The sequence below is a fragment of the Mustelus asterias genome, chromosome 9 (assembly GCF_964213995.1).
Source record: "Mustelus asterias chromosome 9, sMusAst1.hap1.1, whole genome shotgun sequence".
Taxonomy (NCBI): domain Eukaryota; kingdom Metazoa; phylum Chordata; class Chondrichthyes; order Carcharhiniformes; family Triakidae; genus Mustelus; species Mustelus asterias.
Window position 1 is genome coordinate 17,887,757 of NC_135809.1, and position 24,287 is coordinate 17,912,043.

At 40.6% G+C, this 24,287-nt stretch overlaps 1 protein-coding gene across 2 annotated transcripts in view; it reads left to right on the forward strand.

Moving 5' to 3' along the window:
- tbc1d15 (TBC1 domain family, member 15) overlaps window positions 1-22,667 on the forward strand; it is a 52,013-nt gene extending 29,346 nt beyond the window's left edge. For both annotated transcript variants that reach the window (XM_078219780.1, XM_078219781.1), the window contains exons 9-17: window positions 2,155-2,258; window positions 3,315-3,409; window positions 9,508-9,624; window positions 10,095-10,195; window positions 13,944-14,043; window positions 15,406-15,503; window positions 18,683-18,799; window positions 19,379-19,465; window positions 21,098-22,667. In XM_078219780.1, the coding sequence (XP_078075906.1) occupies window positions 2,155-2,258; window positions 3,315-3,409; window positions 9,508-9,624; window positions 10,095-10,195; window positions 13,944-14,043; window positions 15,406-15,503; window positions 18,683-18,799; window positions 19,379-19,465; window positions 21,098-21,316 (1,038 nt within the window). In that variant the 3' untranslated portion in view covers window positions 21,317-22,667. The remainder of the gene's footprint in view (window positions 1-2,154; window positions 2,259-3,314; window positions 3,410-9,507; window positions 9,625-10,094; window positions 10,196-13,943; window positions 14,044-15,405; window positions 15,504-18,682; window positions 18,800-19,378; window positions 19,466-21,097) is intronic.
- The last annotated feature ends 1,620 nt before the right edge of the window (window positions 22,668-24,287 follow it).

Consider the following 24,287-nt stretch of genomic DNA (forward strand, 5'->3'; position numbering starts at 1 on the left):
AGTTAAATCAGCAAAAGTTAAAGATCCTGCTTCATTTTTTGATGTTTTTTCCAAAGCAAAATGTTTTGGACTGTTTCCTAATGGTTTTCTTATCAGTCATTTCTCATTTATATAGAGAAATTCAGGGAAGGGTATAAGTTACAAACAGCAAGTCCTGACTGGCTGTGTAAATTACAACATTTCTGTCAATCATGAAAAATATTTGGAAGTACTATGGATATTGGGAATCTGCCACTTTGTTGATGCACTTCAAATACTAGTGATGGCTCAGGAAGTTTATGAGCTCAATCCTTCTCCGAGGTATACAGACGATAATGGAAAACATTGTTACACCTATTTTCAATGTAAAATAGTAAGCCAATGATTTCAGGACCCCTGGCAAGGGTGGAATTGAAGGCAAAATGCTTCAGCATGCAAAGCCCTTTCACTGTCAACCTTCATGATCTCTTGCTTTTCTGGTTGAGGGCAGGATCCATTCCACAGGACGTGGATGATGCAAAAGTCGTAAAGGTGACCGAGGAAATTGCAACATCTCTTGGGGCATTTCACTCCTAATTGTCACTGGGAAGGCCTTTGCTAAAATCATGCTGAAAATTCTCCATCAACTTGCAGGCCAAGTGTACCCAGATGCAGTTTCTGTGCTGGCAGATCTACAATGGACATGATCTCTATTTGACAGCCAAAGGGGAAGTGTAGGTACCAGGACATACCTCTGTACCTTGCTTTCATGGATTTCATAAAAATCACATATCTGGCAGTTATTTCAAAGGCAGGTCTCTCGGGTATGCTAGCAGAGGCAGCTTCCCTGGCTCAGGCATATTTGCAGGATAAAAGACAGATGCATTCCCAAGGTTATTCTGCATAAGGAAGTAGCCAGAACCAGAAGACCAGTCCAAAGCTCCACATATTTGCAAACATAACATGAAAGCCCTAAACATTGATTTTTGTACATGGGAGCCAACAGCAGAGAAATGGTGACACTACCTGTGGGCTGGCATGTGCCAATATGGATATCAGTGGCTACAGCTTGAGAACAGATGTCAGCACCGATAACAGCACCCCGCAACGACACCTAATAATCTCATTTGCAGCACTTGTGATAGGATCTGCTTCTCGCAGATTGGTTTCTTGAACCACCAGCCAAAATGCACCCTGTGAAACTATCCTATCACCAATGAATTTGCTATATGTCCATCATCTAGTGTAGATGGAAGGATGCCAACCGTTTTTAATGCATTGAAAATGGTCGAAACAGCTGTGTTACTTAAGAAAACAAAATAGCTAAATAACGAGGAAGTTCTAAATTTAAAAAAACCTAAATTTATACAAGTTTCAGAATCATTGATAAAACTGCAGAGGTACATGACGAAAAAGGAAAATAAATATTGGCCTACATCTCCTGAGGAACAGCAGTCATCTCTGCTTGAGCTTTTCCCTCTTCTGAGCCTGGCTTTACAGAAATACAGAGCGCAGTGTCCCTCCAAGAGTTCTTGTTGCAGTGCAGTAGAATTGGGCTGGAGAGGACGTTCCTTCTTACTGTTTGCAATAGTTGCCGAATGCTAAGTTGAAGGGGCCCATGTGAATGTCAGTGAATTGGTGAACGGATGAGCTAAGTGGTAAGGGTATACATGGTTAGGGTGGGCGTGGTGGCAGGTGGGTAAGGTGAATGAGGTAGGTCAAGGGGCGGGCGTGGTCAGAGGAGATGGTGGGGTGTGAGAGTGAATGGGGGAGGGCGGGGGGGGGGGTGGGGCTGGCTGGCTCGCTCAGTTACATAATTAGCCAGGAGTTAAACTAAGTTTTTCTGTCGAACATTTTCTAGGTAATTACCCAGATCTGTCCCAAGTTTCTGATTCTAACTCAGAGTCAGAAATGTTTGTGGAGGGCCCTGGGGAGCAGGGAAATTATCCACGGGAAGTTGAAACTCCTCGGATACTTCTTACATAGATCAGAATGTTAGGACTTCCACCGTTCCAATCTATGATCTTCAATGATCTGGTGACTAGAAAGCCTGGGCCATTATATACATTTTGTTATAATTATTTGCTGCTGAACTGTGAAACTAGCAAAAAAGAATACCAATTTTAGATCACTTAAAATATTGGTTCCTTTTACAGATGTAAAACTATTCCTGTATTTAATGTGTTTCTCTCACAGGGTCTTTGTCACGCAGTTAGGAAAGTGATTTGGAAATTTCTTCTAAATTATTACCCATGGGATAGTACAAAAGAAGGGAGAAGATTATTAACGAAAAGAAAGACGTGAGTTATTTTTGTGCTTCATTATGTAAGGTAGACTATGATCATACAACTATTGTTACTATGGGATATTTCTGGACCTTGGCTGGTCTGTTCTGGGGCTGTGTAGGAAGATTACATTTTCTGTTTATACCCAGTATAATTTTTCTGTTCTGTTGTGATAGGAAGCAGGGAAACAAGTTCTTGGCTACAATACCCAAGAGTTCTGCAGCCCTGTAGGAATTAGGGAAGATTTGCATATATTTCTTTTCATGGATTTGACCGAATATTTAATATTTACATTTTTAGTAAAGCCTTTAACAACTTAATGACTTTACAATTGAGTTTTTGAAATGCTAAATAAACAGTAAGTCTGCTTGACATAACTAAGATGTGGAGATGCCGGCGTTGGACTGGGGTAAACACAGTAAGAGTTTTAACAACACCAGGTTAAAGTCCAACAGGTTTATTTGGTAGCAAATGCCATTAGCTTTCGGAGTGCTGCTCCTTCGTCAGATGGAGTGGATATCTGCTCGCAAACAAGGCACAGAGACACAAAATCAAGTTACAGAATACTGATTAGGATGCGAATCCTTACAGCCAACCAGATCTTAAAGATACAGACAATGTGAGTGGAGGGTTCTGATAGCCAAGTTCCGCACACATGAGGACGGCCTCAACCGGGATCTTGGGTTCAAGTCACACTTTCGGTAACCCCCACAGCTTGCTCCTGGACTTGCAGAATCTCACTGGCTGTCCTGTCTGGAGACAATACACATTTCTTTAACCTGTGCCTAATGCTCCCTCCACTCACATTGTCTGTATCTTTGAGACTTGGTTGGCTGTAAGGATTCGCATTCTAATCAGTATTCTGTAACTTGATTTTGTGTCTCCGTGTGCCTTGTTTGCGAGCAGATATCCACTCCATCTGACGAAGGAGCAGCGCTCCGAAAGCTAATGGCATTTGCTGCCAAATAAACTTGTTGGACTTTAACCTGGTGTTGTTAAAACTCTTACTGTGACATAACTAAAGCAGCAATCAACCCATTTTAAGTTTTTGCTTTTATTTCACATGTACAGAGATGAGTACTTCAGGATGAAGCTTCAGTGGAAGTCAGTCAGCGAAGAACAAGAAAAAAGAAATACAAGGTTGAAAGATTACAAGAGTCTTATAGGTAAACAGACCTATGTTTCATTAAGAGGGCAAAGAAGCAAGTATTCAAATTGAAATGCTAATATTTCTGTGACTGAAAATTTTCATTCTAAGGTAAGAGTTATAGAATGTTTTTATTATTGCCTGCATTAGTCATGCCCGGAACAAATAGAGAGGAGGCCAGATGATTTTTTATTATATAGTGCATTACATTTTTTCTCTGATCTGCTGAGCCCTGCAGGAACTGAGTTAAGACTTTCAACATTGTTTCAGTTCAGAACTCTCCAACCAATAGAGAGAAAAAACATTCATTTAATCATTTGGGATTGGATTCTAACCTAGGTCAATGATCAGTTCACTAACACACTGTATAACTGTCCACTATTACAGTTGCAACTTGCAAGACATCATCAATCTTTGTGTTTATTTGTATTATGTATCATAGAATACTCATTCAGGATAAACAGTTGTGCACTACTAGTTACAGGGTTTTTGACTCTGAGCTGAGTTGTAAACCTTACATGCAGTCTATCACCAAACATAACTCCCTAAACCTGTATAACATGACCCATGTATTTCCTTATTGTACCTTCATGACTGTTGAACTGATCCTCCACTCCTTTCTCATAATGTGGAGATGCCGGTGGTGGGCACAGTATGAAGTCTAACAACACCAGGTTAAAGTCCAGCAGGTTTATTTGGTATCATGAGTTTTGAGTGCACTGCTCCTTCATCAGATGAGTGGAGAATTGGGTTCACAAACAGGACATATATAGACAAAGACCCAATTGCAAGATAATGGTTGGAATGCGAGTCTTTACAGGTAATCGAGTCTTTACAGGTACAGACAATGCGAGTGGAGAGCAGGATAATCTCAGGTTAAAAAGGTGTGAATTGTCTCAAGCCAGGACAGTTAGTAGGATTTTGCAAGCCCAGGCCAAATGGTGGTGGGTTACACATGGTGTGACTTGAACCCAAGATCGCAGTTGAGGCCGTCCTCGTACATGCAGAACTTGACTATCTTTTCTCATCGTACTTGAATGCCTGTCTAATCAGAGTTCTGTGCTTGATCAACGTTGCCAAAAGAAGCATTATTTTTCTGATGCTAGTTTCATCTAGTGTTTAATTTGTTCACTGGTTTTGATTCATGCTGTCTACCTGCCTCTTCTGTAATTTTTAAATTCCATCTTCACTTCCAAGCATTCAGCTTCTTGGTTTGGTGATTTTATTTGATTTACATGGGGTTAAACAATTGAGGATGCCCAGAGAAACTGTTGGTGGCTTGGAAGTGTATCCTCAGATTATGACCCCTGGTTCTGGACTCCCCCACCATCAGGAATATCCTTTCTGTATCTACCCTGTCTACTCCTGTTAGAATTTTATAGGTATCTGAGATCCTCCCTCGTTCTCCTAAACTCGTAAACCTTCACTGCACTCCCTCCATAGCAACAACATCCTTCCTCAGAAAAGGAGACAGAAACTGCACACAATATTCCATGTGTGGCCTCACCAAGGCCCTGTATAACTGCAGCAAGGCATCCCTGCTCCTGTACTCAAATGCTCTTGCTATGAACGCCTACGTGCCAATTACCTTCTTCACTACCTGCTGCACCTACCTGCTTACTTTCAGCGACTGGTGTACAAGGCCACCCAGGTCTCATTGCACATTCCCCTCTCTCGATCTATAGTCATTCAGATAACATTCTACCTTCTTGTTTTTGCTACCAAAGTGGATAACTTCGCATTTATCAACATACTGCATCTCCCATTCATTTGCCCACTCAACTTGTCCAAATCACACTGAAGCATCTCTGTATCCTCCTTACAGCTCATCCTCCCACCCAGCTTTGTGTCATTTGCAAATTTGGAGATATTACATTTAGTTCTCATCAAAATCATTAATATAGTGAATAGCTGAGGTCCTAGCGCTGATCCCTACGGTATCCCACTAGTCACTGCCTGCCACTTTATTCCTACTCTGTTTCCTCTCTGCCAACCAGTATTCTATCAATACATTATCCCCAATCCCATGTGCTTTAACCTTGCACACTAATCTCTTCTGTGGGATCCATGTTGAAAGCCCTGAAAGTCCAAATAAACCACATCCATTGGCTTCCCCCCCTCATCAAATCTACTAGTTACACCCTCAAAGAATTCCAGTAGATTTGTCAAGCATGATTTTCCTTTCACAACTCCATGCTCTGTTCGATTCTACCACTGTTTTTCAAGTGGTCAGCTATTAAAACTTTGACAGTGGACTCCAGCATTTCCCCACCATCAACGTCAGGCTTTCTGGTCTATAATTCCTTATTTTCTCCCTACTTCCCTTTTTAGATAGTGTCGTTATATTCGTTATTCTCCATTCCATAAGAACTGTTCCAGAGTATATAGAATCTTAGAAGGTCACCACCAATGCATCCACTATTTGTAGGGCCACATCCTTACGTACTCTGGGATGTAGATTATTAGACCCTGATGATAGAACATAGAAAAACTGCAACACAAACAGGCCCTTCGGCCCACAAGTTGCGCCGGTCGTGTCCCTACCTACCTAGGCTTATAAATAGACTTCCCTATAACCCACAATCCTATTAAGTCCCATGTACTCATCCAGAAGTCTCTTAAAAGACCCTATAGAGTTTGCCTCCACCACCACTGACAGCAGTCGATTCCACTCACCCACCACCCTCTGAGTGAAAAACTTACCCCTGACATCTCCTCTGTACCTACTCCCCAGCACCTTAAACCTGTGTCCCCTCGTAGCAGCCATTTCAGCCCTGGGAAAAAGTCTCTGAGAATCCGCCCGATCTATACCTCTCAACATCTTGTAAACCTCTATCAGGGTCACCTCTCATCCTTCGTCTCTCCAAGGAGAAAAGACCGAGCTCCCTCAACCTATCCTCATAAGGCATGCCACCCAATCCAGGCAACATCCTTGTAAATCTCCTCTGCACCCATTCTATGGCTTCCACATCCTTTCTGTAATGAGACGACTAGAACTGGGCACCATACTCCAGGTGGGGTCTGACAAGGGTCTTATAAAGCTGCACCATTATCCCCCGACTCCTAAACTCAATCCCTCAATTGATGAAGGCCAGCACACCATACGCCTTCTTAACCACCTCCTCCGCCTGCGAGGCCAATTTAAGAGTCCTATGGACCCGGACCCCAAGGTCCTTCTGATCCTCTACACTGCTAAGAGTATTACCCCTGATATTATACTCCTTCATCCCATTTGACCTGCCAAAATGGACCACTACACCTTTATCCGGGTTGAAGTCCATCTGCCACTTCTCCGCCCAGTCTTGCATCCTATCTATGTCACTCTGTAGCTTCTGACATCCCTCCAAACTTTCCACAACACCACGATATATCAGCCTTTAATCCCATCAATTTTCCCAACACCGCTTCTCTACTAATTAGTTTTTCTACTAATTTCCCATTTGGAAATAAGTGGATGTATTAGTGAGAGACAACATGGTTTTGTGAAGGGGAGGTCGTGTCTCACAAACTTGATTGAGTTTTTCGAGAAAGTGACGAAGATGATTGATGAGGGTAGGGCAGTGGATGTTGTCTACATGGACTTCAGTAAGGCCTTTGACAAGGTCCCTCATGGCAGACTGGTGCATGGGATCAAAAGTGAGCTGGCAAGGTGGTTAAAGAACTGGCTCGGTCATAGAAGACAGAGGATAGCAGTGGAAGGGTGTGTTTCTGAATGGAGGGCTGTGACAAGTGGCGTTCCTCAGGGATCAGTGCTGGGACTTTTGCTGTATGTAATATATATAAATGATTTGGAAGAAAATATAACTGGTTTGATTAGTAAGTTTACGCATGACACAAAGGTTGGTGGATTTGCATATAGCGATGAGGACCATCAGAGGATACAGCAGGATATAGATAGGTTGGAGGCTTGGGCGGAGAGATGGCAGATGGCGTTTAATCCGGACAAATGTGAGGTAATGCATTTTGGAAGGTCTAATAAAGATAGGTTATATACAGTAAATGGCAGAACCCTTAAGAATATTGATAGGCAGAGGGATCTGGGTGTGCAGGTACACAGGTCACTAAAAGTGGCAACGCAGGTGGGGAAGGTAGCCAAGAAGGCATATGGCATGCTTGCCTTCATTGGCCGAGGCATTGAGTTTAAAAATTGGCAAGTCATGTTGCAGCTTTATAGAACCTGAGTTAGGCCGCACTTAGTAGTGTTCAATTCTGGTCGCCACGCTACCAGAAGGATGTGGAGGTTTTGGAGAGGGTATGGAAAAGATTTACCAGGATGTTTCCTGGTATGGAAGGCTTTAGCTATGAGGAGAGGTTGGAGAAAACTTGGTTTGTTCTCACTGGAACGACGGAGGTTGAAGGAAGACCTGATAGAAGTCTACAAGATTATGAGAGGCATGGACAGAATGGATAGACAGAAGTTTTTTCCCTGGGTGGAAGAGTCAATTACTAGGGGGCATAAGTTTAAGGTGCGAGGGGCAAGGTTTAGAGGAGATATATGAGGCAAATGTTTTACACAGAGTGTGGTGGGTGCCTGGAACTTGCTGCCGGGGGAGGTAGTGGAAGCAGATGCAATAGTGAGTTTTAACACATGAATAGGATGGGAATGGATATGGTCCCCGGAAGGGTAGGGGGTTTTAGTTCAGTCGGGCAACATGGTCGGTGCAGGCTTGGAGGGCTGAAGGGCCTGTTCCTGTGCTGTAATTTTCTTTGTTCTTTGTTCTTAATACTGATTTCCTTCAGTTCCTCCCTCTCACTAAACCCTATGTTCCCCAACATTTCTGGCACGCTATTTGTGTCCTTTGTGAACACACAACCAAGGTATGTAGATGGTCAGCCATTTCTTCGTTCCCCTGTTTCTGACTGTAAGGGACCTACATTTGTCTTCACCAATTTTTTTGTGTTCACATACCGATAGAAGCTTTTACTGGCAGTTTTTATGTTCCTTGAAGCCTACTCTTGTATTCTATTTTCCTGTCTTCAATCAATCCCTTTGTCCTCCCTCTGCTGAATTCTAAACTTTTCCCAATCCTCAGGCATGCTGTTTTTTTCTGGCAAATTTGTATGCCTCTTTCTTGGATGTATCTCTAATTTCCCTTGCAAACCATGGGTTGTCCACCTTTCTTATTTTTTTGTGCCAGACAGGAATGAACAATTGTTGCAGTTCACCCATTTGCTCTTCGAATGTTTGCCATTGCCCATCCACCATCATCCTATTAAGTAACCTTCCCCAATTCATCATAACCGACTCACACCTCATACCGTCATAATTCCCTTTATTTAGATTCAGGACCCTAGTTTCAGAATCAAGTACGTCACTTTCCATCTTGATGAAGAATTCTATCATATTATGGTCGCTCATTGCCAAGGGGCCTTGCATAATTAGATTGCCAATTATTCTTTTCTCATTACACAATACCCAGTTTAGGATGGATGTTCTTTAGTTTGTTCCTCAACATATTAGACCAGAAAACCATCCTGTAGACACTCCCAAGAATTCCTCCTTTTACCCGGCTAGTTTTGAAAATGCAGTTCCTCAATAGACTGAGGTTATGCTACCCCTTGGTTAGAGATGTGCTCTCCCAAATCTTGCTGTGGTATACTTGAAAGTTCGAATCTCAAATTTCATTGCCACTTCCACATTGAAGTTTTTACACTAATACATGAGTTGTAGCATGAAGCAGCTTAACACAAGTCGATATTTCTTTTAATGAGTCAGTCTTTTAACCGTTAAGATGATTGTCCTTCAGAGTTTGTTTCTTAGACTCTAGACTTTTTGAAATTATTTAACTTTTTTGGTTCCTTGAAGCTGCTTTATTTGATCCTCACTGAAATGTCACTGCATTGATTCTGATAAGAGCTGTTGGTTCAGTGCCTTGATAGTTTAAAGAGTATGTGGTATTTCATTGTTGATTTAACGCGTTTCATCTTGGGAGGGGAAATAAATAATCCACTAAAAAAACAGGAAGAGTAAAAGAAAATGATACGTGAGGGTACTGGTTAACCTCGTTTTCAGTACAGAAATGTATTATTTGAAAAGATCAAATGCTTTCATTCTATTTTAATATCAGAAAGTAGTTTGAAAATGTTAATTCATTTGGAAATAAAAATTTCTTTTAGAGAAAGACGTCAACAGAACAGATAGAACAAATGCTTTTTACGAAGGGCATGAAAATCCTGGATTGATTCTCTTGCACGACATATTAATGACCTACTGCATGTATGACTTTGACCTTGGTAAGTCTTATGATCTGTGGAAACAACGTGCAGCTTTGCTTACACAAATACTTACTTAAAATCTCTGTCTTCAACTTCAGTGATAAACTATGTACCATAACATTTTCTACCACAAATGTTTAATGTTTGTAATATTTAAGTTGAATATTAATAAAAACATTGCACAGATATGACTGGACAGATAGTGATTGCATGTTTATCTGACACATCAAATTATGTAGGCATGAAACACATAGAAACATAGAAGATAGGAGCAGGAGGAAGCCATTTGGCCTTCGAGCCTGCTCCGCCATTCATTACAATCATGGCTGATCGCTCAACTCAAGAGCCTAATCCTGCTTTTTCCCCATAACCTTAGATCCCATTCGCCCCAATGAATGAACATGATATTATGTTGCTGATTTCATGAGAGTTCTGTAGTTGTTGAAATTGCTAGTCAAATAAGTTGACATGAACTTTTTAATTTTTAGGATATGTCCAAGGAATGAGTGATTTGCTTTCTCCCATTTTGTATGTTATGGAAAATGAAGTGGATGCCTTTTGGTGCTTTGTTGCCTTCATAGAACAAATGGTAAGGGTTAATATTAGCCAATGTTGAATTCTAATCTTTGTAAGCACCTCGCGTATGGAATTCCCCATTTTTTTACAATGGAAATTACTCACCCACTGAGTACTGAAGTAGAGAATGTAGCTTACAAGGGAAGGAAACTGAGCAGCTCAAAGCCACAAGTAAAATGCACAAGTTCCTCTTGTTAGGGTTTCAGATCAAAAATCCCAATGTGTATTATGAAGCCATATTAGACCCCAACAATTTCCTATTTTGGCATTAGTATGAGGATAAGGTGTTTTCCTCCAGGTGTGATTCTATTGACACACTGGGGAGCTTTTATCAAAACAAACTTTATGTAACAACACAGTTTAATTATAACAAATGAATTAGCTTAACTTTTAACAATTGAACAATACTTAAACATGACAAAATGCAATTCTATCAATATGAGTTTGAATGAAGCAATATTTCTCTTGTAGATTTAAACCTCTTTAAAATTACTTAGCAAAACACAGGCATACTTACTTTGATGTACGTTACCAGGCTTGGAGTTTTCAGAAAGCCTTTGGTGAGAGGGATAAAGCGGCACTGCTTTCTTCTGGCAACTGCTTGTATTTTTTAAATGAAACTCTTTCTTTCCTGCAAGCTTAGCTCCTGCCATTAGCCACATGACTCTGTCCCTGTCAATCAACCTAATCGAAACTCTCATGACTTGACATACCTAGTTTGAAATCCCAGGAGAACTTAAATAAACAAAAGGTGCATTAACTCTACAAAGTAACACATCCCCAGCTAAGATCAATTATTAGCTTGCATTCTTAGCATCTGCTGCATGTTTACCAGATCAATCGACTCCTGTAACAAAATACTGCCTCTTATAGCAGTCCTCCCAAACATAAAATATATCAAATAGCACTGTGTCATCACACTTTGACATGTAGAATTGACAGTTTTTAATGACCTAATTAGCATATGATGTCTCTTGAAATACCTGTCCAATTTATATACCTGTCCAATGCTATCATAAGGTTTCAGTTATATGCAATAGGGCTCAAAATATTTTCTTTCAGGATCCTTGAGATTCTCTTGAGAGTTTCTGTCTGGTTTTCAGAGGCTCCTTTCTCATTCCTCCTTTATTAGGTGATGCAGTCACATGGTAACGTTATCTTTTGTATTTGTAGTGAACCTTTTATTTAGAGTTTCCTTCTATAGATAGGTAACCTAGCACAAATATCAAAGAATATGTGAGTATGTAAAATTAAATCTTTTAACTTGGAAGATGTTTCTGTTGAATCATTATAAATAAATCTCCCACATCTCAGTTTCCAAAATGAAAATCTAACTACTGGCACAAGATAACTTACTGAGAATGAGTCTCACATCTGCAGCCTCTTTTAAAAATAAATTGCAAGCAATTAGCTCCCTCCGGCATTCTTTGGTTTAGTTGTGCCAATTTCAAACTTCGTCCCACTCAATTCTTCTGTTTAAAGTGAGTGGTGTCATGATACTGACTTCCACCGGTCCATCTGCGTGACAAAGGGATTCCACACACATTTATTCTGCAGCACCAAGCTAACCATCAGATAACACATTTTTTAATTCACAAAAACTTCACATTTCAGTGATCTTTTCCAAACAAATGCTCCTCCTCACATCATCATCCATGCTTTACTGAGACATAGTTTGAAACCCCTTAGCACAGAAGCACTCCAGCCACATTGGACACAAACTACTTTATAGAGGTGGTTAATCCATTAACCAAATCCCCCAAATACTTTTTACGAAGGATATTGCAAATCTGTACAGAGGCAAACAGAGATATGCTGGCTGTCCAAAATACCTTCAATAGATTTTCCCAGCCTGACCAACCAGATGAAGCTAGGGTTGCCAACTCAGGCTGGACATATTCCAGGAGATGTCAGTGGAAGTGATGTTGTGGAATCCTGGTGGCATGGCAGGCGAGGGTTAGCCCATCCAGGGCAGGGTTGCAGCAGAGTCCAACATCTGTTTGCCCATGTGAACCTGTGATCAGACGGCGGTGGCCCATCAAAGCAGCACAAGAACCAAATGGTTTGAATTGAGTATAAGGCAGGAAAATTTTCACCCAGGCTTAAAACTGAAAATACCTATAAGAATCCCTTTCTGACAGGAACTGCTTTTTTTTAGTGTCTAGTTCCCCTTTCTAGGGGAAAGAAGTGAAACACCGTTGCAAAGTCCTCCAAGACAATGTCAAGCGCATCTGTGGCCCTATCTACGAGGAGACCCGGGATATGCTGAACAGCTTTCTGGAGAATATCATCGGGGATTTGGTCACCTATACAGAACATGTTAAATGCAGGAGAGTCAATCCCCTGGATGTAGTGTATGCCCTGAAATTGCAGGGCTGGACACTATACGGATTTAGTGGTTGAAAGAAATAAACATTAAGCCTAAAATAACTCATTTACCTCATTTATCTAACCCCAACTGTAAATCCCCAAACATAAACCCGACTCTAATTTATCTAGATTACTGAAAACTAACATCAGAAGCCATTTTCTTTAACTTCCCTTCGAAACTGCCTTCTCTCAGTGATTGGTAATGGCAGCAGTGGGACTAGCCCAAATAACTACTCCAACTCCTCCAGTCACAGGTTCCCTCTCTCCTGTCCTGGCTACTTCAATGATGTGGAGATGCCGGCGTTGGACTGGGGTAAATACAGTAAGAGTTTTAACAACACCAGGTTAAAGTCCCAACAGGTTTATTTGGTAGAAAATGCCATTAGCTTTCGGAGCCCTGCTCCTTCGTCAGATGGAGTGGATATCTGCTCCCAAACAAGGCACACAGACTTCTCTAACTTTTTGGAGACTTCCAAGGGTGAATTCGCCCACTGCCCTCTTGGATTTTGAACCCTGGTATCCAATTATTTTCAGGCCTTATGACCTTAATTATGACCTTAACACAAACTATCTGTAAGGACTTTAAAGTTTAAGTTCATGTGTTAGTGTCACAAATAGGCTTACATTAACACTGCAATGAAGTTACTGTGAAAATCATCTAGTCACCACACTCCGGCGCTTGTTTGGGTACACTGAGGGAGCATTTATCATGGCCAATGCACCTAACCAGCACGTCTTTTAGACTGTGGGAAGAAACTAGAGCACTTGGAGGAAACCCACGGCGACACGGGGAGAGCGTGCAGACTCCACACAGACAGTGATCCAAACCGGTAATCGAACCTGGGTCCCTGACACTGAGGCAGCAGTGCTAACCACTGTGCCACCCTCATGCACCCAAAATTCCAAAGGCCTAATGTGTTAGCGATGTGTTAGCAATGTGTTAATGTTAACAGTAATGCAGAAGTACTATCTTCTTTGATTAGTCATAAAGCTAGAAATGCTACATGTATTCATCCTTTCCTCTTATTTTCTTCCTTTGTTTTGGTCTCTCTGTTTGGTATATTTTTCTTCCGTCTTGCCTTTCTCATCTTCCGTTTAATCTTTTTATTTTGTCTTGTTTCATTGCTTATCCCCCACAATTCGGAAGATTCTGGAATTGAAAATGGGAGTTCAGAACTTTTAAGGTGTCTAAAACTGATCATTAAACAACAAGGATGGGCAAAGTTGATTGATGTATTTAGTTTGCCACTAGGATTGGTTAATTTGAGAGTCAGGTGCAATTTTTCAATTACAATAGAGTGAAAGCTATGAAATGGTTAGTCTTTTTTTACATTTCATTAGTAATCTGGAATATAATCGCAGTATGAGCAACATTTTTCTTTTTCTTGCAGCATTGTAACTTTGAGGAGCAAATGCAAGGCATGAAAACAGAATTATCCCAACTGAGTACGTTACTTAAATTGCTAGACCTTGGGTTCTGGAATTACCTCGGTAAGTGTGTTTTCATGTGTGTATCTAAAGTAGCTCGTTTACTTCTTATGTTTAATTTTAAGAAGTCATTTCTCACCTCTGAAGTAACCAACTTTATGATTGGGGCCCCCATTAATGGTTGTTGGCTGCAGATTAAAAACAGCAGTGCAGAGACTCCTGGAGACCAAAGTGCAAGAGTGGGATGCTATGTTTCCACATTCCTTAACACCACACCCACACCTCCCCTCCCACCCCGGCACGGTGGCACAGTGGATAGCACTGCTGCCTCACAGTGACAGGGACCCAGGTTCAATTCCAGCTTCGGTTCACTGTATGGAGTTTGCACATTCTCCCCGTGTCTGCATGGGTTTCCTCCGGGTGCGCCAGTTTCGTCCCACAGTCCAAAGATGTGCAAGTTAGGTTGATTAGCCATGCTAAATTGACCCTAGTGTCAGGGGGATTAGCAGAGTAAATGTATGTGGTTATGAGAATAGGGCCTGGATGGGATTGTGGTAGGTATGACTCGATAGGCCGAATGGCCTCATTCTGCACTGCAGGAATTCTGTGATTCTATCTATGACTCTATGACCCCCTTCAGCAAAGCACAGTAGCCACAGGAGGTTGGCCATCTTATTGTGAGCTAACTTTAGTTTTTGGACATGTTCTTTTGAGTAGAGAACTACATTAAAAACAACACTAATGCAGTCACTGTTGGACCTTATAAAAATGCAGCCTTCTCCTGTTAAATCAAAACTTCCTTGTAATTAAAAACGTGAAAATACTGATAATTTTATTTACTTTTAATTTGAAAGGCTACAAAGCGCACCTGATATTTTATTGAGTTTAATTTGGTTGACTTCCGTTTGAAAAATAAATTGAGAACATTTGTCTTCTAATTGTTCACCGAATGCTTTTTCCTCATCCGTCTTTCGGATGGGATGTAATTCGAACCTCCTGACTACGTTCTCAGGTGAAGATGAAAGGGCCATGCCGCTGATTCAGTGAGGAGCAACAGTGTTTGCCAGATGTCCTCGCCAACATTTCTTCCTTATTCAATGCCACCCAAACAGACTAGCTAGATAATTTCCTTTGATTGTATTGAGTCCTTGGTGTGCACACATTGGCTGCCCCATTTCCTTGCATAAGAGCTCTACCTGTATTTCGGAAATACTTCAAGAACTGTAAAGCAGTTTGCAATATCCAAGGATGTTGAAAGTGCTCATGCAAAGCAAGTTTTTTTTGTTTTCATTGAGTTCAGCAATCTTAAGCTTTGGTATTTGCGTAAAAACGTGGACAAGATAACCGTGCTACAGAGTGAAGTATTTTAGATAGCTCTATTCAACTGGATAAGAGGATTTTTAACAAGCCATGTTGTTTTCCTAGAATCTCAAGAATCTGGATATCTCTACTTCTGCTTCAGGTGGCTTCTCATTCGGTTCAAAAGGGAATTCAGCTTTCAAGATACTCTTAGACTTTGGGAGGTTAGAATCATTTCATGCATATTGTACAGATAAATGTGCTTTTGATTTGCAGTTGATCTTTGAAGAAAAGTTTGGGAGTTACTTTGCAATAATTCCACTTTCATCTGAAGGAACAAAACGAAAAGTGGCCTTGAATATTGCTGGAAAGAGAGACATATTGCCAAAACTTTCACCTTGCATTTATAAGGGCAAAGGCGTTTGTTTGTTCAGAATAAGCAGAGTACAGAGCACACTCAACCAGACCGTGCTTGCAATACTCAAAACAAAACATCAACTGTTGCATGTGATTTGGTGATTGGACAGCACACTTGCTGAATAATCCCGAGTGCGTTAATTGCTACTCTAACAGCCAATTTTAAGATAATCAGTCAAACTTGCAACATAATAAAAACTGAAAATGCTGGGAAAACTCAGCAGATCTGGCAGTATTTGAGGAGAGAGAAACAGTTAGAGTCTGTATGACTTCTTCAGAGCATGTAACGTCGCTGATTTGTGCCTGCTAGAAGTGACCTAACATTTGTACACATTCTCTGCAAACAAAAGGACTATGTTCAAGCCTTGTGCTTTGAATTACCCGGAAGTGCAGGGAGACTATAGTTTCCCACTGTTTTTGCCATGTTGGCGCCCCGGCCAATCATAGCAATCTGTTCTCTCGTGTAGTGTGAATTGGCACGATTGTTTGAATTTTGGCATTCTTGTGTTTATCCTGATCAGTGCAAGATAAAAAAAAACTTTGACAACATGTCTCTTTTCAGCAATATTCAAGACCTGAACAAGTGGTCGGTTAGGTGCATTGACCCGAACAGGCGCCGGAGTGTGGCGACTAGGGAAATTTCAAAGTAACTTCATTGCAGTGTTAGTGTAAGCCTTATGTGTGACTAATAAATACATTTTAACTACTGATGCTCAGTTGCTGCATATTCCAGTGTAGTAAAGAGAATTGGGTGCTACAGCATGAAGCTCGGGTAGTTCAATCTAAAGCATGTTTTGCACTGAATTTTCCAGGATAGTGAGTTATTAATTTTAGACCTTTAGTGTTGTTTTAAAATTTGAACCTACATGATCTATTGTATATAGGCATTTCCTCATTATTTGCTAATGTAAATATATTTTGTTCAATTTGATCAAGCTACTGCTTTAAGTATGTATTTAGCGCTCTCGACTGTTCCAAAATTGCAGTCTGACATTTTCTGTCTCTAACTAAAATATTTCCTTTATTTCTTGTGGCAGTTTTCAACCCAGCTAGTTAATTTGTTATTAATTCATTTACTTTTAATAGAGTCATTTAGGGCACAGAAGGAAATTGCTAATCTAATCCAAGATGGCTTCCAACTGATTTAATTTGATTTATTGTCACGTATTGGGAAAAGTATTGTTTCTTGCACGCTATACAGCCAAAACATACCGTTCATAGAGTACACAGGCGCGAAGGAAAGGAGAGGATGCAGAATATAGTGTTACAGTCATAGCTAGGGTGCAGCAAAAGATCAACTTATATAAGGTAGGTCCATTCAAAAGTCTGATGGCAGCAGAGAAGAAGCTGTTCTCGAGTCGGTTGGTATGCGACCTCAGACTTTTGTATCTTTTTCCCGACGGAAGAAGGTGGAAGAGAGAATGTCCAGGGTGCAAGAGGTTGTTGATTATACTAGCTGCTTTTCCGAGACAACAGGAAGTGTAGACGGAGTCAATGGATGGGAGGTTAATTTGTATGATAGACTGGGCAGTCTAGTTAGACCCGCTCCCCTCCTTGGTCCCTGTAGTCCTGCGAGTTTATTCCCTTCAAATGCCCATTCAAATACCTTTGAGTTACCCTGCATCCACCATCCTCGTGGACAGTGAGTTCCAGGGCATTACAACTTGCTGCGTATAAAAAATTCTTCCTCACATTCTCCCTACAACTCTTGAGCAAAATCTTAAATCTGTGCCCTCTCATCCTCATACAACCAGCCAACCGGAGAAAGTTTTTCCGTGCCAACCTTATCTTGTACATTTCTATCAAAGTTCCCCTCAATCTCCTTTGCTTCAAGGAGAACAACTTCAGCCTTTCCATCGGAACACTGTAACTAGAACACCCCATTCCTGCAACCACTCTGGTAAATCTCGGCACCCTCTCAAAGATCTTCACTTCCTTCTTAAATTCTAGTGGCCAGGACTGTATTCATCATTCTAGTTGAACTTAATTTCCCTACTTTTGTACTCAATGCCTCTATATATGAAGCTCAAGATCCCACACTCTCAATATGTCCTTCCATCTTCAAAGATCGTTGCACAATGCACCCCGAGGACCCTTTGTTCTTGTACACTTTTGGAATTGTGCCATGAAGTCCATATTGCCTCTCCCCATCCCTTCTGCCAAAATGCATCACCTCACATTTCCCTGTATTAAATTCAGTCTGCCGCTTGCTTCCCATTCTACTAGCCTATCTATATCCTGATGTGGACGACTCATGTCATCCACACTGTCACTCTAAGTTTGATATCAACAGCAAATTTTGAAATTTTACTCTGTATTTCAAGATCCAAGTCATTTATATATAGTAAAAACAAACCAATAATCTATAAATAATCTCTAAGTTCCACACGTTGAATTTCACCAAAAACCTGAAAATCCACATATATTTATTTCAATAGTCTGGGTTGCATTAGATTCTTGCACCCATAGGCAAAGCTAAGTGTGCCAGCACTAATCTGCTCATAACCCAGTCCCTGGGAACGTGTCTATACTTCTTTGTGGCTCCCAGAAGGGCCCAGAGCTTTATCCCTGGTTTGCTAGGTAGAAATTTTGGTCTCGGTTGACATCATTTGTTTCTCTCCCAACCAGTATTTTTTGAGTTCAAAAGTTTAGAGAGAATATATTTCTAGGTTCTCTGACAATCTTGAGTGAATATTGCTTCTTTTTTCAAAATGTGCGTCAGCCAGACGTTGAGCTAAATCTATAAAGAATGGATGAACAATTATTACGTCAACCAGATGGAAAAAAAACACAATAAAGATAAAATTGCAAAGATATTTGAAGATTATTTCTTGAAAGTGCTGACACCAGGACTGTTATCAAGAATATCCATATCTCTCTCCTGTGTTTCTGAAACAGAATCATAGTAGTAATAAAAAAATTACAGGAATGAAGGAAATTAAATTCTGAGTAACAGTGGGAGAAAAAAACCTTCTTCATTTTGTAGGTTATGTGGACTGGATTGCCTTGCCAGAATTTTCATCTTCTGATATGCTGTGCTATACTGGACTCTGAAAAACAGAAGATAATGGAAAACCATTACGGTTTTAATGAAATTCTAAAGGTACTGAATTACTTGTATACAAAAAGGTCAGATGCAGAGCTGTGTGCTTTATCTATATTTCAGATCAATATATAATAAGCACAGAATCACAAAATGGTTACAGCACGCAAGGAGGCCATTTAGCCCATTGTGTCTGTGCTGGCTCTCCAAAAGAGCAGTTCACCTTGTGCTACTCTCCTGCCTTCTTTCCATAGCCCTTTATTTTCATATAATTTCCTCTTGAATGCATCGATTAAGCTTGCCTCAGCTTCAGGCAGAACATTCCTGATCTGACCGTTCGTTGTATGAAATGTTTTTCCCTCATTTTGCCATTGCTTCTTTTACTAATTGCCTCAAACCAGACTCCTCATAATTTTGAAAACCTCCTCAAATCTCCCCTCAATCCTCTCCCAGGGTAAAAATCCCAACTTCCTCAGCCTATTTATGTAACTGGTTAAGGGGATGAGGAAGTTAATTTTGCATGAATCTTTGCACCACCCCATCCTTTGGCATAATCTTCCTTTAAACTTTACATAGTGCAGGATTAAACTTTTCCTCCTCAGAATCCACATTGAGGACTTTTTATTTTTCTATTCTTAGCACATCAATGAACTTTCCTTGAAATTGGATGTAGAAGAAGTGCTCTGTAAAGCAGAAGCAATTTACTGCCAAATGATGAGATGTAAGGTGAGTGGTATACTATGAAGTATTTAACCTTTACCAAATTTTGCTAGAATCTAAAGACATCAAGGAGTATGGAGAGAGAGCCAAAGGATGTCGTTGAGTTGGAAGATTGGACATTATCTTATTGAATGGCAGAGTAGGCTTGAAGGGCCAAATGGCTTACTCCAATTTTCAGTGATTTTCAGTAACCACTGTAATGAAACGTGCTTGAAGAATGATAAAGCTCTTGAATCACTCAGGAACACGTTTAGCTTCTGTCTGTCCATTAAAGTACACACCGGGAGCGATTCTCCCATGCCGCTGCACTAACTTTTTAGCGCAGCGGGCTGGGAAAATCCTGTGGCGGACAATGCACAGGAGTGGCGCGTGTGTTCCCACCACGATAGCGCCTCCCAGTGCCGGATTTCCGGTGGTGTCTGCTTTGCGCTGGAAATCAACGGGGAGGTGGGGTAATTATTTTAAATCTAATTTTAATATAATGTAAATGCAATTAGCGGGCCCGGGACTCCGGGTCCTCTAGCCTCTCATCCCCCCTTTTGGGGAACTAACGGCCTGACCCTGCTGGAGTGAAGGGGAGCATTCGGTGCCCCCCAGAGGGTCGGGCGCCAGGGAGGGGTGCTGCCTGGGCATTGGTACCCTGGCACTGACAGCCTGGACCCCCAGCCATCGAGCTGGCCAGCAGTCAGGAAGCCATCAGTGTCGGGTTACTGCGCATGTGCCGATCTCAGCACTGATAGATCGCTGATTGCGCAGTGGCTCGCTCAGCACACTGATTTCAGCAGGGATAGGCCCCGCCCCCTAGCTTTTAATAATATTCACGCTGGTGTCACATGTAAGCCAGACCAGATAAGGGTGGCAGATTTTCTTCCCTCAATGACATTTTTGAACCAGATGGGTCTTTCTGACAATCGACAATGGTTTCGTGGTTATAAGTAGATCCTTAGAATCATAGAAATCATAGAAACCCTACAGTGCAGAAGGAGGCCATTCGGCCCATCGAGTCTGCACCAACCACAATCCCACCCAGGCCCTACCCCCACATATTTACCCGCTAATCCCACTAACCTACGCATCTCAGGACTCTAAGGGGCAATTTTTAACCTGGCCAATCAACCTAACCCGCACATCTTTGGACTGTGGGAGGAAACCGGAGCACCCGGAGGAAACCCACGCAGACACGAGGAGAATGTGCAAACTCCACACAGACAGTGACCCGAGCCGGGAATTGAACCCGGGACCCTGGAGCTGTGAAACAGCAGTGCTAACCACTGTGCTACCGTGCTGCCCCTTAATTCCAGATTTTTTTTTATTGAATTCGAATTCCACCATCTGCCATGACGGGATTCGAACCCGGCACCCCAGAACATTAGCTGAGTTTCTGGATTAATAATCTAATGAGGCCCTTGTTGCTGCATGAACTTAACAGTTAATGTGGGAAAACTACAGTTGATTCAGTGATGATAAGTTTCCCATAGCAACCTTTGAGTACCATACGTTAATTTCCTGTAATTCCTCACTGCCAAGGTCACAAGATTTTAAATCCAAGTTGATGAGAGTTATTTTATGTAAAATAGAAACAGTTTATAATTTCCTTCTGATTTTAAAAAAAAATGAAATTTTCTTTATATTGTGTAGGAGTTGCCGCAGGCTGTTGGTGAGATTCTCGGTCTAAAGGACAGCACACTTGTAACCCCTGATTTGGAAATCGGTGCATCTGAGAGGGGGGTTTCCAAAAATCCCTGGAGGGCAAACCATTCCGATACGGGAGCAGACTCCTTTGCACAGACAAATGAAGACTTAGCCGGACATAGAGACACTCCTCAAAATGGGCACAAGGTGACAAGTGTAGAATGAAGCGGAAAGCTGGAATTTTGTAACCCAAGACAAGAGATGCCACAATTTGTTTACTTTTTGCAAAAGACCTCATAGATGACTCATCAGTATTTGGAATGATCAGATGGTTTGGATGTGTTCAAGACCAGATGGGGCGGGTTTAGGGCAGCAAATGATTCTGTTGCAGTTTCACATGTTTAAAAAGTGAATGCAGAGAAACTTTGCATTTTTCTAATTACTTAAAACCACAAGGGCCTTCGTATGGAATTGCATTTTTCTGATTGCCTCATGTCATTTACATGGATGTTGGATAGTAATGAGATTTTGTTTTGTATTAATATGAAAACAAATATTTTGTTAAGTCATGAAAGCTTGTCCAATTAGTACCTATGATTTTACTTTAAAAAGGGTTTTTTCCTCTTGTGATGCCTCCTGAAATCAAAGAAATAATGTTTTTTGTAGCTTTTAAATCAAACGTACAAGATTTAATTAAATCGCATAACTGACTTGTCCAATCTACCTACCCAAAGTAGGGCATCCTCTGTGATAGCTCATGCTTGACCATTTTTTGTGGGGAATCAAGATTTAGGGAAAGAAATGTAGTGAGTGGTGAATTATAGATAACATTCAGTCATCGTTTAATTCTTGAAAAACTTTTACCAGCTTTTTACCAGTCCTAACAAAAGAACTGATGCATTGAGATACCCTATAGATTTTGGATTAGCTATACTGATAGTTCTAACAAAGTTATCGCAACTATTTCTCAAATGAGCTGTGAATACTACAGACGAGACTTCAGCAAATTCATACCATAACCTACAATGTTCAAGAGAAAGAAAGTACTTACAAGTTTTGCTGCAGTGATGCATTGTTATAAGCAGTGTTAACGAAAGACTGTTCGCTGTATTATTACGTTAAATATGAGGCTGGGAAATGATTTGGTTTACCATTCTGAAGTTAGTTTACAAGACCTGAAGTTAGCTGACAGCAGGGGAGTTCTTTGCAGGGCCCCAGTGAGATTCCTTATCTGCCAGAGATTTGTCAGAACTGCCAAAAAAGGTATTTAATTTGCAATTAGTGCAATGCTTAGTAAACTAATACCCTCCTCAAAATGCAAATCAAAAATTTATATAGTCTTTTAATCAGCTGAGAATATTTGTAAAAAGCTTAATTTTTAAGCAGTCACATTTTCTCTCCATACTTTAATGTATGGTTAATAATAAAGCATGTTGAATAAATGTATAACTTGATTTACCTTATGATTTTTACTATAATAAGAAATGTACAGTGGCATAATTTCTAACAGTTGTATAAAGCCTGACGTTTTGTATTCTAATTATGTGTACAAAAGTAAATGTAATATATAACTCTGCTCTCTAAAATATGTACTTTTGTTCACAAGGGAACTATTTTTAGAACACGTGGTTTGTGGAACGAAAATCCCTATTTGCACTGTTTTCTTTTTATTATGGGAAACTCAAGATCATTTTACTTTACAAAAGCACTTGCGTCCATGTACGTGGAAGGAAGGCTTAGGATTACACTGAAGTTTGTATGCTACCCGTTAATAGAATTGTAACAAAGAAACTTTTGAATGAAATACACACTTTTGAAAAACTTCAGCTGGTGGCTTTAGTGTAGAGGGACCCTCGGTTTTCAGCTCAGCTTGACTTAGTTCACCAAGTTCCTGGAGGATGTTAAATCTTCACTAGTATCGAGAAGCTTAGAATGAGAAAACTGTTAACCACAGTGCCATTGACCAGACGTGACTTGGCACTTCAGCTCTGATAGCTCTATACTTTTTAAGCTATTTAAGGGACCCGTTACTTCCTGGTGCCATTTTCCCTGTGATGGATTTCTGTAAAGGTTTTTGCAATTTTTGGTATTTTGTTCTGGCCATTTTATTTCCTGGCATTATTCATTAAATACTTTAAAACTGGAACACTGGCAAACATTTAAACTCTACATGTGAACAATCCTTTAAGTTTAAAATATTTAAAAGCTTAACTTAAAAAAAAGATATATTCTCAGCATGCCATTTGCAACAAAGTACATTGGCTTAATTATATGCAATGATTTAACAGTACAGAGCTGAGGCAGGCGTGGGATGGGGCAATAAAAGAAGGTAGGTTGAAGAGGCTTATTCCACTTTATCCAGGGATATTCTTCAGTTGGTGTACTTGGCCCATACATTTGAGGAGCACTGGTGGCAGTGTGTTCTTATTCATGTTAGCCTGCCACTTTCACTTTGAGACTATATTATGGTGTTGTGCAAAGTGATCTATTATACATGCATCCAAAATGAGTAGACGCAACACCATATTTCCCAGGTGGAGGCCACACATTGCGTACACTGGTATATAAGCTCACAGGCACCACAGAAGCATTCCTGTCAACTGTTTCATAGCAGTTCCTATAAAGTGGACTTTGTCCCCTCCTGCAATCTTGAAGCAATATTATCCCTGTAATCTCCCTGTGTGGAATTGCTTGATCTGTTGGATAAACAATCACCTAATTACAGTAACCCTGCACACTGGATCAAATGTTATAAAATGCTGTTAGCAATCTCTTGATTAGCCAAAATATTAAATCTGGCCAGTGTTTGTACTGGTGCAGGCAAATAATGTTCATCTCTTTAAAATGACATGAAAACATGATACATAGAAGAAGGAATAGAAATCTTAAAAATGAAATGCTATATAGAAGCAGTGAATGGGACTAAGTGAATAGCTGTGTCAGAGGTGTAGGCACCACGGACCAAATGTTTTTTTTCCTGTACTGCAAAATTGGTGTCTATTATTGATCTGTAAATCTTCCAATCAAACTAAACATTTTTGTGATGGATCCCCCTCAGTAACCTGAAGTGTTAAAATTGCAATAAGCAATGTTATTACGTTGGAAGTTATCAGAGCTAATTCTATTAATGAACGCACCGTTTACAACCTATTTTTGTCTTGAACTTAAGGGAAAGCATTTGCGAATTTGCAGGAAC